The 14,128-nt window shown below is 52.3% G+C and overlaps 4 protein-coding genes across 4 annotated transcripts; 3 read left to right on the plus strand and 1 right to left on the minus strand.

Annotated features, from left to right (window-relative positions):
- Nucleotides 1–1,791: 1,791 nt before the first annotated feature.
- Nucleotides 1,792–2,481, plus strand: N0V89_007268 (uncharacterized protein; the record flags this gene model as incomplete). The annotated part of the gene is made up of 1 exon (XM_056216033.1): nt 1,792–2,481. One exon carries the CDS (start codon nt 1,792–1,794, stop codon nt 2,479–2,481), a length of 690 nt encoding a protein of 229 aa, XP_056070280.1.
- A 647-nt stretch (nt 2,482–3,128) lies between these two features.
- SSU72 (RNA polymerase II subunit A C-terminal domain phosphatase) lies at nt 3,129–4,039 on the minus strand (the record flags this gene model as incomplete). Its single annotated transcript, XM_056216034.1, has 2 exons — nt 3,129–3,786; nt 3,837–4,039. The coding sequence occupies 2 exons, from the start codon at nt 4,037–4,039 to the stop codon at nt 3,129–3,131; spliced, it is 861 nt and encodes a 286-aa protein (XP_056070281.1).
- A 1,752-nt stretch (nt 4,040–5,791) lies between these two features.
- NBP2 (HOG (high osmolarity glycerol) pathway protein) lies at nt 5,792–7,309 on the plus strand (the record flags this gene model as incomplete). The annotated part of the gene is made up of 1 exon (XM_056216035.1): nt 5,792–7,309. The coding sequence occupies one exon, from the start codon at nt 5,792–5,794 to the stop codon at nt 7,307–7,309; it is 1,518 nt and encodes a 505-aa protein (XP_056070282.1).
- Nucleotides 7,310–12,376: 5,067 nt separating this feature from the next.
- Nucleotides 12,377–13,551, plus strand: N0V89_007271 (uncharacterized protein; the record flags this gene model as incomplete). The annotated part of the gene is made up of 4 exons (XM_056216036.1): nt 12,377–12,740; nt 12,798–12,940; nt 12,994–13,126; nt 13,217–13,551. The coding sequence occupies 4 exons, from the start codon at nt 12,377–12,379 to the stop codon at nt 13,549–13,551; spliced, it is 975 nt and encodes a 324-aa protein (XP_056070283.1).
- Nucleotides 13,552–14,128: the final 577 nt, after the last annotated feature.

Below are 14,128 nucleotides of genomic sequence, written 5' to 3' on the forward strand. Positions count from 1 at the left end.
AGATCGTTGAATTGTTATGTTTATCCTAATGCAAAGCTTTTCGTATGCTACTTCTCAACCGTCGAACCATAGACCGCCAGCTTTCGAGTGATACCTCAGCTCCTATCGATCGACCGCGCACTCGGAAGGATCCCCCTTCGCTTGCCGTCTTGCGATCGATTGCTTTCCTCGTGTCTTTTGAACTTCGTACTTGTCACATGATCCTGAGCAGCCGCTCTTGTATACACGACGGATGTGTTTGTGTGGAAACGTGTAGCTAGAAAGTAGACTTACGTGCGCTATGTGTTTTGGTCTGGCTGACAATAAGTTAAGTATTTAGAGAATCCTCAATGTCTTTGGTAGGAATTAGATGCCAGCGATGGACCTCGTCTCACGCGCAGAGTCTACAGCATGAAATGACTGCGTCTCAAACGTGTTGACTTGACGAAGCTTACCTAGGGTACAGTACAGGTCTATACATTGTGGAAGAATTAGGTATGGACAATGGCAATTCCGTGAACGTTGAGACTCCAGCTGTCGCGCGCTGAATGAGGTCTCAAAATCTGGACCCCGTAATCGCAGTTGTAGGGACGCTGCCCTCATTTGTAGCTCAAGCTAAGTTCGAGATCGTGCAGCTAGCCCGATCTATGCGGCGCTGAAAATGGCACGATACTTTAGGGGCCAAAACCAACTTGCCTCACGATCTTATGTATTTGACGCACGCTCGATTCATCTGCGAGAAGTTGTGGCACGAATTCCCGTTCTCACACAAACTTGCTCATCTGTGGTACTCAATCGAAATCGTCCAGCCCAGTTGGCATTTGTTGCTTGTTTTGAGAATCAGCTCCGCATCGATCTCTCGCACGTCACACGACGTGCGCCGCAGCTAGGCAACAAGTTCTCAGCCTCTCACCGGAAGTACTAGCCTTCAAGGATACATATAATATCAAAGTCTTGAAACGCGTCAGGCAGTTTGGCTTGATATTTCGAATTGAGCCTGATGTATTCCAACCGAGTCTGGGCCCAGACGCAACGCAACCCTTGTCTGACAGATCTCTATGATTTCCTACAACAACCTGGCCCACCGCGCGATCGCTCCCGCATCGTATGCTTAGAGCATGTTGGTGCACCGACGCCGCCTACTGTGCGTGACGTCTCCGTGAGAAATCTCCGTAGCGAACTGCAGCAGATGTCGGATCACTCCAAGAACTTGCCAGCAAATGACCGCTTTGGACGGATCTTCTTGGTTGAAGATGCATCGAAGTATACCATCGAGACACTCGGCTTATTCTTCAACATCGATCCATGGTTTTTCGCCTCCTATCTACATCAACCATGGCGTAGCACTAGCAGCCAGAGCCCTAACAACTGCTCGCTGCCATCCCGCGACAAGAAGTCCAGCTTCTTGTCGCTACAATACCACCGTATTGTAAAGTTTCAGCCAAACGATACAAAATTGAAGTCTTCCACTTTGGACTGCAATCAGCCACGAAAGGCAATTATCTTGCCGGCAATGCGTGGAGAAAGAATTGGTTTGATACAGCATGGTTGTTCGGTCCTCGTGGTAGATGGGCTTGATAAAGAATGGACTGGTACATGGTTCAATCCAGAATATCAAGCGTGCGTTAAGTGTGTACAGGTATTGTGCTCGTCGACGCACCAGTCCCAGACAGTTACACCGCGTCAAGAAAACATGGGCCTTCACAAACAAATGTTAGAACGAAGCCATTTCTTGGAGGATGCGAAGACTTTTCAACATCTTCAACTATAGAGGGCCAGAAGAACAGTTCGACTGCAACACCAGGCCGCTGCATGCTTGACGAGCTGGTTCATTACTGGACCCAAGAAGCGCCTCAGATATTCACGGCGTCGAAGCCGGGGTTGCGAGATATCTCATACTATCCGTTGAAGATTGTAGCTGCTGAGTGGGTAAACTACATCTCAGTCATGGGACTGAGCGTTCGAGAGTACGAGCTATCGACCACCCTCTCCGGTGATTTGATCGCACAGCTCGATAAGTTGAACACAAATCTGCGCATCTTGCAGGGATGGCGAAGACGCGTTCTCTCGACGCAAGCCAAACTACGACGCACCGTCCGCTTCATCGAAAACCACGTGGACCCCAAGCAGCCGAACGAGGACTGGGACGTGCTCGTCGATGATTTCGAGTTCATCCGGACCGAAGTAGCGGAGCATGGTGAGCGGCTGGAGGCTATGGTCTCGGTTGTCACGTCAACTGCTGCCTTGATCGAGGGACGTCGCTCGCTCACAGAAACCGAGAATGTCACGCGCCTCACGATCTTGGCGGTCGTGTTCCTGCCACTGAGCTACATTGCGTCGCTTTTCAGCATGTCAGACGACTTTCGGCCTGGAGGTCAGCTTTTCTGGGTGTACTTTGCAGCTGCAGTTCCAATGGCTTGTGTCGTCGGAGTGATTGCTAAACCGCCTGTAAGCACCGCGAAGAGATTCTTAGAGAGAATCGGTGTCAAGATGGGTAAATGAGAATGCTGTAAGCGATTTACCAACCCAAACAACGTTCCGACGAGACAAGACGCCCCTCCCTTCTTGAGGCAATGTTGATCACCAGACTGCATATAGCAACAGCTGTTACCAGTGACCAGTCACGCAATTGCTGCTGACGAGGAAATATGTTGATCTTGGGGTTTTGTGGGAGATCGAGTTTGTGTTTGGCTTCCCTGTTTTCAACTGGCGGTTTGGTATTACCAGAAGGTCATTATATATGCGAAAGCTCACGAAGACAGCTATTGATCCTTGATGTAGCCCGGAGAAAGGATGCAAGTGGCGTTGTTGGAGCTAAGCAGACGTCTCCGAAGGAGGCCTTGTCATGGCGAGATGCTGGATGCCAGCGTCTGTATGCGTGTTGTTGACGCTGGGTACTAAACGATGCCGGACATATGTGCACTGTGATATAAGAATCGACTTTGAGTATTAAGCCGACGAAATGGAGAAATGCAAGGAGACGAATGAGACACGAAAAGATTTACGAGCGAAGATGTAAAGTGTTGCGCAAGAGGCAAAAAGCCTCGATAAAAAGTAGTTGTCTCATTGAGTGACGCCGTGCCAATGCTGGGTATCATGAATCCGTAAAGTCGTAAACGCCTCGCTGTACCATGGTAGTACGCTATTCCCTAAAACCAAGCCAAACTCCAGATAGCCGGGAGGTTCGGCCATTTCTCCTGCCAGGCAGCAAGAATATCTGGTACGCGCTCGTCAAAGCCCGCACGGGCATTACCGCCGCCGCTATCCCAGCCACTGTCGCCGTGTGTCTCCATCTCCTGCGCGGCAGCATCGTTCAACATCATCGCAAGCTCGCGAATGCCTTTCCCGCCGACGAGCGCCTCTTCGTGATTATCTCGGATGTCGACGTTGAAAACGTGAACGGGGCGGTTCATCCTGCCTCCCTTGTTGTGCAGGTCCTCCAGGACGGCATCGAAGCAGCGCTCCTCACACGTGATAATGACATCCACGACGCCAGACTCCGTGCCCGCATACCCTTGGTCGTCCTTGTGTTCAAGCCTTGGCTTGCCTGGCACCCAGTCTTGGAACCTCTCAGGGTACGATTTGATGGTGAGGTTGCGACCGAGCATGTTCAGCAAACCATTTGCGGTGTACAGCTGGGCGTTTTGATTTGATAGCTCCTGGTGTATAGCTTCGTATGTAGTGTTGTTGAACTTGTAGACATTAGGCTGGGTGATGCTGGGCCCTGGGAGGCGGACTAGAGAGCCAGTGCCAAAGGAGATGGTAGGAAGGTTTGCGGCGGCGAGTTGAAGATGAGCTTCCATTGAGCTACATGAGTTAGCTCCAGACGCGGAGACAGCAACGAGGAGACGACGTACCGGTTCTGGTTGCTAGCACATACGGTACAGAACTTGAGCTTAAAGTCGGAGTTGGAGGCAGTCGCTCCTTGGTCATCATGTGCTGCATTGTTGGCGCCATCAAGGGCGACCGGGGGCTCCATGGGCGGCGGTGGAGGAGGTGGGGGCGCGGGTGCAAGTGGTTGCTGCTGCTGAGCTCGCGCTCGCAGCCGAGGGTCCGACATGGTGGTGAAGCAACGTGCGGGCGATGATAGTGAAGTGGGTCGTGCCTGCCTCGACGCGCGGAGCTGCAAATTCTTCACACGGTCAGTGAAAGCTCGCCAAATTACATGTATTGGGTTGGCAGCAGAGGTTCAACGGCGATATCAGAATTTTCAGTGCGTAATATTAAATGTCCTCATGGACAATAGGACAGCTCCAATAAAGGTAATCATCATTTGGCGTCACGAATGGGCAGGGCGGCAGAGGGCAACTTACAATGAGACGCCACGTCAAAGACTGACGCAGCCTCAGCCGCGTATGGAAAGCGGCGATCACGAGGCAGAATGCCGCCGGGTATATGGTTGTTGGTGTAGGAGGATGGAGGCGGATGAGAGAGAGAAAGAGAGCTGTGTGTGAGGTTGGGCTAGGGCGAATTGTCTGCAAGCTTGGCGCGCTAATCCTTGTCTGTCTGATATGGCAGTCGATTGCGGGGTCTCCCATCGCACCTGCTGCAGCATCAATCCATGCTTGCGAGCCGCATGTCAGACATTGTCGCTCGCAGCGCAATGGCATTATTCACGAAGGCCATGTCTCTGTTGATGTAATTTCCTGTTCCTGTTGATAGCATGGCTGCTATCGCGGCTGCATCGAGAGCGGCTAGCATCCCGCAGCGGTCCCCGGTCACGCTCGTCAGAAGTTGCGTGCGATGCAAGATGCACGAGCCGCGACTGAAACGGCGCCAGAGCGGCATTGCCCAGGCGTCTTGCTGTCAAACCTCAGTCAGCACCACGGCGGAACTGCTTCATCAGCAGCGCGCGTGATGCCTCACCGCTAGGGTTCGTTGTTGGCTGTCGAGTCCCTTCGCGTTAGGTGTTTCATCTTCGCGGTGGCGTCTGGCCTGGGCTAGACAGAAAGAAGCAAGGCCACGCTCGTGAGGGAAAGACCCAAGCACGCGAAGACCAGGAGCCCCGACGCCGCAGCGCTCTGGCCGCCGCTGCGTACGCCTGCAAGAGATATACCTTTTCATGTCCACCATACCGCCGTGCTTCTGCGCGCGTGCTGCCTGCCCTTCTCCACCTGAAACAGCTCTGCTGGCGGCCGAGCTAGCACTGTGAGCCAAAAATAGCAGCCTGCAGTCAATCCATCGTCGACGAACCGCGCCCGCCGCTCAGCACAAGCAACACCTCGAGCGCATCTGCCCGCTCGCCACACGACAAATCTCTCAGAGTCCGCCCCCGCGAGCGCCGCCTCTCTTCGCCCTCTCTGCACCTCCGCGCTGCTGCAAACAAGCCGCGCCGCCATCCTTTGGCCGTTCACTGGGTAAGTCTTAGCGCCAGGTCCCCGCAACACCCCCAGCCAGCGCTTCCCCAGCCGCTGCTGTGCAAATATTGCGAGCCTCGACGGGCGCGCCTCCCAATCGCCGGGCGCACCACTCGTCCCCATCGTTCTTCCAGAACATCTCAAGCCCTCCTTCCCGGCCCATTGGCTGCCGCCCTCTCCAAACAACCACCGAACCATTGCCAGCGCTTTCGCAAATCAGCCTTCCCGAACCGCTGCCAGGTACACTCCCGCCGTGTCCGAGCAACACACCGCCCGAAAACTGCCTGGTCGCGCTCATATGCCACTGGCGGTGCCGCTACCTGTGCCTTCACGCTGGACTGCGCTTCCAACCTCCATTGGCGCGCCTGCGGGACTGACTACACTCATAAACACGCACACACGAGCCCTTCACCGCTGACAGTCGAAGCCTATACCATAGACATACACTACCTCGCATGACCGACACGCGCACCGAGACCCCCATCGACGCGCGACGCCTCGCTGGCATCACCGAAGGCGTCGCCGTCCGAGGCCGTCCAAAGCAAAGGCATTCCGCCATGGCCGCCGACGTGCTGTCACCTCGGAGCGAGCCAGCCTCTATTACCTCGCCAAACGCAAACCGCACCTCCCTTCCTCCGCTCGTCACATCCCCGCCGTCCAAGGCCAAGCTTGAACGGGCAAGCTCGTATGCCAACAAGCGCCTCTCCACCTTCTCTAATGCTTCCGCTTCGCAGTCCATACACACGCGGTCACGACCACAATCAACCGCGTTTCCCATCTTCCATTCGAGTCTTCCATACAGCCTAGTGCGGGACTTTGCGTATGGGCCGCTGCATCCTCTCTTCTACGGGCCCCTCCCGGAACACCCCTCTGATATCTCTACACCTGCCAGTGAAGTCAGCAGGAGGCTCTCGGACCCGCCGGCAGTTGCCTGGCACGATGACCGTGGATGGTCTGCTGGGACTGGATCGTGGGACACGGGAGACGGAGAGCAGCTGCCGATGACTGCGTATGAGGGAGGCCCGCCTTATGAAGAGGATGAAGAGATATCGAGCCCGGTGGTCACTAGTCACACGCGCCACAAGAAGCACAAGTCCAACATTGTCAATTTTGACCAGACCCGCGGCCGAAGGGGCTTCCCGGGAGAGCGGGGTTCTTACGCGGGGGCGAACGGCGACGGTAATCACATCTACTATGTGAACGACCTTCAAGAAGCGAATGGGCCAGGCGGAGAGTACATCACATACCCACCAGAGCAGTCTTCATCGCTGGAAGTCCCAACCGGCGCATCGCGACGAGACTCACATTTCGCGACAACCCTGCCACAGCGTGCCTACACCGACGAGGGGCCACCGTACGACTCCGATGAAGAGATGTCAGAAAACGAGAACTTCCTCAATGATGATAGCCGTTTCTCGCGAGATTACCAGTTCACAATTGTTTCGCCTGACGAGGAAATGCACGGAAAAGCCGTAGCTCTATTTGACTTCGAACGCGAAAACGACAATGAGTTACCGCTTGTGGAAGGACAAATCATACTGGTTTCCTATCGACACGGACAAGGCTGGCTCGTGGCGCAGGATCCGAAGACTGGCGAGAGCGGCTTGGTACCCGAGGAGTACGTCCGGCTGCTCCGTGATATCGAAGGAGGCTGGAACGGACTGATGAATGGGACTGCATTACAGCAAGAACCAAACAGCCTCGAAGGGCTGCTGTCTCCAGTCTCTGCTGGTCCTGAAGCCAAAACCCCCACTCAAGCCCAGCACGGGGCTTACACGCCAGTCATCTCCACGTTCTCGACCAGCACCAAGGATCTCGAGCCATATCCGAAAGAGATGCTCGGCACACCGACTGCGGCGGACGGTAACTTCCCAAAGTCGAAGGACGGCGAGAAGAGTGAAGGGCCAATGGAGGGTGTCGAGGCCAGCCCTGAGCCCGGCAGCCGTCCGCAGAGTCAGGGGACGAAGCCTTGAAAGAATCCTACATATTTGGACAGACTGTTAGACAAAAGATTTGCAAAACGAAACTGATCGAGACGACCCTTTCCACGGAACACGGAACGCCTCACGACTTTCGAACCAGCCTCGGCTGGGCATTTTATAAACTTCACGACATTCGCTTCTTTACCATGTCTTAACTCATACTTTAGCATTGCATTTACCGGCTTGGCCTGTGCGTCGCTTGCTCGCTCGCAAGGACTTCGTGACAAGCATTTCCGATTTGAGCGGCCATCTCGGCTGCTCGCGCGACCACCGCGAATGGACCACTGGCTTCACCTCGGCTTTGGCCTCCCTTAGGCCTAAAGACCTGTTTGAATCGTGGAGGCCACGTTGAAGAAGGAAGGAGCGCAGGACCAGCCAAACACGGTGACTTGTAGTTGTACGCTTCAGCTCAGTTCATGTCGACGAAAAAGACATGCGGTCAGGATTAGGGCTTGGCTTGGGTGGAATGGAATTGGATACGGGTGCATCGGATTGGAGTCGAATACCAGGGGATGGACCCTTAGGGTGCATGGCGCATCACCATTTGGTTGGGGCGGAGGGAGGATACTTGACACGTGCGAGATTAATGAATGGGTGACTATGATGTGAGAAGAAAGGAGAGAATTAAGAACTTGAGTTCATTGTGCGCTTTTGGCCTGATTCTGTGATCTGTATCGCTTTCTCGCCGTCGCTGACGTATCTCGAAGGCATCAAAACGCACATTCTACGGGTAGCTGGCCTAGACCGAACACGGGTGGGTGAATGGTGTGGGTCACTTGCTCGAATGGCTTCCAGGATTCAAGGCTTCGAGCATCCCATGTCGCTTAGGGAGAGATTTGGGTATATAAGGCCTCTGCTTGTTCATCTTCTTTGATTCTCACACTTTAACCTTCGCTGCGCTGATAGCGATCAAAACTGATAGCAAGATTGTTGATGGAAGTGGCGGATTCTTTCAGGACATGGGGAGGGCAATGGGCGTCTAAAATGCACTCGATATCAACGCACGGGCATTTGCGCTGTGGCGGTCCCAAAGATCCACGGTCTGCAAGCATGGGGTATCTGGAAATGCATTCACCGTGCGGTGCTGGGCGCAGCTGTGCCGAGATATGTTCGTTCAGTGATGCATGGGAACGACTTGGGGTGTATATATATTTGCATCCTCTGCTGTTCTTGCTCCTCACAGCTCTTGACTTCGATTCGGGTCAAAAACGTTCAGCACACGGATCTATGGGGTACCACCGTATGTGTGTGTGCGTTTAAAAACCCACTGCGCTCTGCGTATGTGGAGTGTCGTGCGTGTCTAAAATTGCGCTTGGACGTTACACGGACTGCTTCGGGTTCTCAAGATGCAACTGCGATTCTTGTATGGGAGTGAGATGTGGACGTTCCAGATTAGCAATAAGCTGTTGCTCCTCACACTTCCGTCATCGCTGCTGGCGGTGACGAAAGGTTTTCTCGGAAACGGTACATGGGAACACGCGGGTGTCTGGGAAAAGGATAGCTTTGAATCATGGGAGTGTCTCGGTGTCTCAAAATGAGCTATCCATGCGGCTTTCTTTGCGTGTCTCAAAGATTCATCTACTATACCTATGTGGCAGCCTTCTCGGGGCGTTTAAAATGTCACAGTACAGCATGGCATGGGAATTTCTGGGCACAGCGGAGAGCAACATGGATGTCTGAAAGATTCCAGAATGTAATTCATGGAGAGACCCTGCCTGCCCAAAATCCTAAGCATCGCCACATCATACCTGCATGGGTGTTCGAAACTCGGGGTTCTTGTATTCTCATGGACCCGGCTATCCGTACCTGTGCGAAACAACATAGAGATCTCGGGCAGCGTAATGTACAATTTCCGACGCATCACTATTGTCAGACTGTTGTTTAAGGCGAAAACTCGATATATAAATTCGTTGCTTTTCGTTCCTTGGTCCACACGATCTTCGCTACGTTCGCAATTACTAAAACTTCCAAGAATATCCCCCATGGAACAAAAGACCTGAACACCTATGCTTGATGGAGGGTCGGTGTAATATCGCAAATAAAAACACGGATGCACATGTACATGGAGAGAGCGGTGGCTTCTAAAGAGATCACGGCTATCCCCATGCTCACAGTGAATTTTCCATGAATTATCTGTGTGGGTCTACACATATAAGCAATACACTCAATCTAGTAGGTATCTGTGCCAGGCGTGGAAGAAATTTGCCTAGTCTATGGATAACACCATGTCGGCTGCATTGAAACTAGATAGACAAGGGCTTTTTAGTCCATCTCTCTGATAGTAACTACAGATCCACCGCTGGAGGCGACTCGAAAAGCGATTGGAAAACATTGATGGGAGATTAAGACAAGCTAAAGGTGTACTCTTACATGGACCGTGACTCGGAGGTCTCGAATAAGGATTTATCGTGCTGCACAGATACGACTGTGGGTTTCTATAAGACGCGCACCACCTAATTCATGTGAAGATCGTAGATGCCGAAGATATGGTGATCATATCTAATTTGCAACTCGGTCGTGCTGCTAAAGCCTTCCTTGCGTACGGTGGTAGAGGGATGTTGAGATGCAAACATTGACGAGAGATCACCATATATTTCCGTCCATGGCACAGTCATCGCATCGCTCATGCTGTGGGAAGTAGAAAAAGTCAAAACGGTAGTATTACGCGTCACTGCCTTGGCGTCCATTTGAGGTTCACGAGGCTGCAATTTCATGCTTCAATTTGCGCTCCTGCGGCTAAAGTTCGCAAACGAGCTACTTGGGGCATAAAATACAAGGAGAAGTCGCACTTGGAACGGAGAATCGCGAGTTCTTGCGACAAGACCTTTACATGAGCCATTTCCCCTTAACATCAGTGATGACATGCCTATTTGATTCTGGTAGGGAATCCTGACGAGACTCTGGGCGATCTCGCAGAAGGACCAACGCAGACCCTCTGGCCCCTACCAGACTGTTGATGATGGAAACAGGAGGCGCAATTTGGTTATGACCACTGAGATGCAGTAAGCGGCGCACATGTAACGCCGGCAATTCACCCTCCATGTGAGTGCCCTATCAAATCGCAATAGATACGCGTGACATGCATCGAGTTGCCATTGAGCTGTGCTACATGCGTCTCTCACGCTGAGCTCCCCTTTTCGGAAGTATTATCGTGCGATATATGCAGACTATCGATATGATGATGTAGGCACGCATTATCCCTTTACGCAAAAACCGGTGTTCCGTACTCCACCTTCCTCATTTCATGAATATCTCCTATACCTCGCCACTTTTCGCCACAAGAACAGGCCTCGGTTAGAACTGTCAGACGCTACGGGAGTCTACGAATATGCTGCAGAGTTGATGCGTCGTGAAGTTGCTGAATATAAAGAAAAGAAATCTTCACTTCCGTAATTTGCGCTGAGAATGTTTCCGGGGTGTTCATTCGAGTGCGGGCCGGACTGTAGGTGATGGATTGGAAGATTCTTGGAGATAAGTTTACGATAGTTGACCATGACTTTTGGTCCTTGGCATCACCTGGAATGAGGGACCTGTTGAAAGTAGGCTTGAAACGTACAGGAAACATGAAGTTGAGTGTAAGAGTGATGAATTGGTCAGGCTCGGCGGAGCCTCTATATAGGGCTAGTGCCTAGGGCGGCACCTGCCAGCTGGTGCGGAACACCTTCCGCCAACAGGACCACGGCTGGTACATCGACTTCTCGGAAGCGCATGTGATGATAAGAGCGGACGGGCAGATGGTGAAGCGGTATGTGGGTCCTGACCTCGAGAGATTAAGCATTGTTCCACATGGGCCCCGTGGCCTTGATCCCCACATGTTGTCAGTTGGAGACTGGGCAAGCTTATAAGTAAATACACAATGTCTTTAATGACTAACAATATGAACAATCTCTATTCCAGACTTGACGTACTGCAGAACATCCCCAGTCTGGACGTAAAGCATCGAGTGTTGGTGGTCTGGCGAGGTTGCTTCTACAGCACCCACTGAAGGGTTTGAAATGTACTTCATAACGTGCATGTGTACGACTGCTGATTTCTGGTCCTAGCTTCTACAGATGCCCTACAGGGTTCTCGTCCAAGGTTTGCTACACCGCTGCCAAAGACCACACTCTGGGCGCTCAAATTTTCCTGAGAAGGTGAAGATTTGCGCTCGCTATTAGCGCGGCAACGGAAATATGGCAACGGATGAATTGCGCGTCTCAGGACGTAGTCCGCAATCGTCGATGTCAAAAGTCAGTTTCCTGCATCGCTTGCGACGGTTGTATAGTAGAGTCGACACGCCGGAGGTCTTGATCAAGAGACTTAAGCATGCTTCCAAGGCCATCTAGTCGGGGACAATTTATCCTGCGCAGTGTCAGTGATTCGCACGTTGGGAGAGGATGTTGTGCAGCTCAAGCTTCAGCAAGCGAGGTTGACCAAGGAATGAACATGTGTCGGCCAAGAACTTGATATTAGAAGGGACTGTACATACTAAAGTACTCTGAGCATGCAGTACGTGTCGCGTGGTCGAATCCGTGACGGCGCAACTCGAAGCTTACGACGCCTTTGCTCCCATTGGCTGAACGAGCTGCTACCCCAGGTAGGAAAGTCTGGGCATAAACGGGGTCAACATCGCCGTAAAGGAAGGTAACCGATTGGAAAATCCAATCATGTCGCTTGTAAACTGCTGACGCAACTTCATGGAATTTGTTTTCTAGGTGCATGGGTTGCAGTGGGTCCTCTGTCGTTCAGCCGCATCGGAGGACGATACTCCAGGAATCGGAGCATACCTAGGCAGGAAGGACTGTTTGTGCAATCTATCTTACCGCACAGGACCCGGTCAACTTCGCGATGCTGTTAATCTAGGAGATGAAAACAACCGTGAAACGCAGCTTGGCACGGTGGGTGCCGTTGCTGTTGGGTCTATCACAGCGACAACGGTTATGCAACAGCCCCTATGACTTCTACCTCAAGTTGGGACACGAGAATATATAAATTGAAAACTGCTCGCACGGAAAGTCTGCAGCTGCTCAAGTCAACCAGATTCGATCACAGTCTATTGCTTTCTTGCACGAAATCAACATGGTCCACTTCACTTCTCTCTTCATTGCGGCACTCGCAGCTGCCCCATCGCTTGCCCATCCAGGCCATGATATTGCAGCTGAAATTGCAGAGCGAGCTGAATACCGTAGCAGTAAAGAGTACCGTTCGCTCTCTCACTGTGCGGATGCCATCAAGGCTCGTGATCATATGATGATCAAACGCCGCATCGAGCAGGTTCAGCATTTGCAAGCAAAGCGCGGACTTGAGCGCCGCAGCTTGACTGATGTGCTGAACAAAGACCACAAGTCGACCAAGAACGTCACCCCAGACAGCTCCGCTGCTGATATCTTCGGATCGAACAACTCATGCATCTTGCAGCCAGAGACCACCGAGGGTCCTTACTGTGAGTCGAGCCTTAAATATAACATGGGATACGGAGAAGTGCTAATCCCATTTTCAGACGTCACTGGCGAGCTGGTTCGCAAGGACATCACTGACGGTCAGAAGGGTGTTCCCTTGACTTTTGATGTTCAGCTTATCGACACTAACACGTGCATGCCTGTATCGAACGTAGCGCTCGAGGCGTGGTACTGCAATTCCACTGTAAGTGTATTCCCACCAGCGTAGAGATTACTTGCACATTCTGACCAATACAGGGTGTCTACGGCGGTGTCAATGCTGGTGGTAACGGCAACACTAATGACAAGACCAACATCGACAACCCCATGCTCCGCGGCATTCAGTTCAGTGACACTGACGGTGTCCTTCAATTTGATGGCATCTTCCCTGGTCACTACACCGGGCGTACCCCGCACATTCACGGTAATCTCAGCGCGTCAGCCTCGTCAATTCGTTTCCAAGACTGACAAACCGTTACAGTCCTCGCTCACCAGAATGCCTCAAGCACCGTCAAGTCATACGGCACCGTTCTAACCGGCGGCACCATCTCGCACGTTGGCCAGCTCTTCTTCGATCAGTCGCTCATCACCAGCGTGGAGAAGACGGCTCCATACAGTACTAACACGCAGAGTCTTACGACCAATGCTAAGGACGGGATCTTTGCTGGAGAGGCTGCGACGAGCGACCCTGTGCTCAATTATGTCCTCCTCGGCAGCACTGTTTCTGATGGCATCTTTGGTTGGGCCACTGTCGGCATCAACACCAAGCTGAGCAAGACTGTCAAGGCTGCCGCGAACTACGACCCCACTGACTAGGCGAGAACTTTGGGACTTTGGCATATCTAGGATACTGGAGAGTGACATGTAGAAGATGAGGACGGCGATGTGCGTCAGAAGAATTTCAGATCGGTTGATTGGTGCAGCTCCGTAACACCTTCCTGTTCGATCTTAAAAGCTGAGTGACCATCCTGGTTAGTTTTGGTAGTGTGAGAATCCAATCGCTCGTCTTACACCGCACTTCCGAGACAATCCTTTTTTGTTACTCGTGCCTGGGAAAGCGCTGAAAACTTACAATACCAAAGCCCGCTCAAAAGTTTACCAGCGGATATAATGCGAGTCGCTCTAATCTCGACGGTCTTAGCTGCACTGCCGAGCGTGGCGGCAGGACCACTGGGCAAGCATGCTGAAGCCGTTGAATGGTTTAAATCCCAACTGTCCTCGGAAATTTCGCTCGCTCCAGGTGAGGTGCAAGCTTCAAGGAGCTACTTCTACGTTGGGGGCCATTACGTTGACGCCGTGAGTACTTTCCCAATGATTGAAACGCCAAAGGACTTTCACACGTGGAAAATTGATGTTTGCCATAACTTTGCCAACCAATTGCGAGACCTTCACA

The sequence above is a fragment of the Didymosphaeria variabile genome, assembly GCF_027946475.1.
Source record: "Didymosphaeria variabile strain IMI 356815 chromosome Unknown scaffold_5, whole genome shotgun sequence".
NCBI classification, from domain to species: Eukaryota; Fungi; Ascomycota; class Dothideomycetes; order Pleosporales; family Didymosphaeriaceae; genus Didymosphaeria; species Didymosphaeria variabile.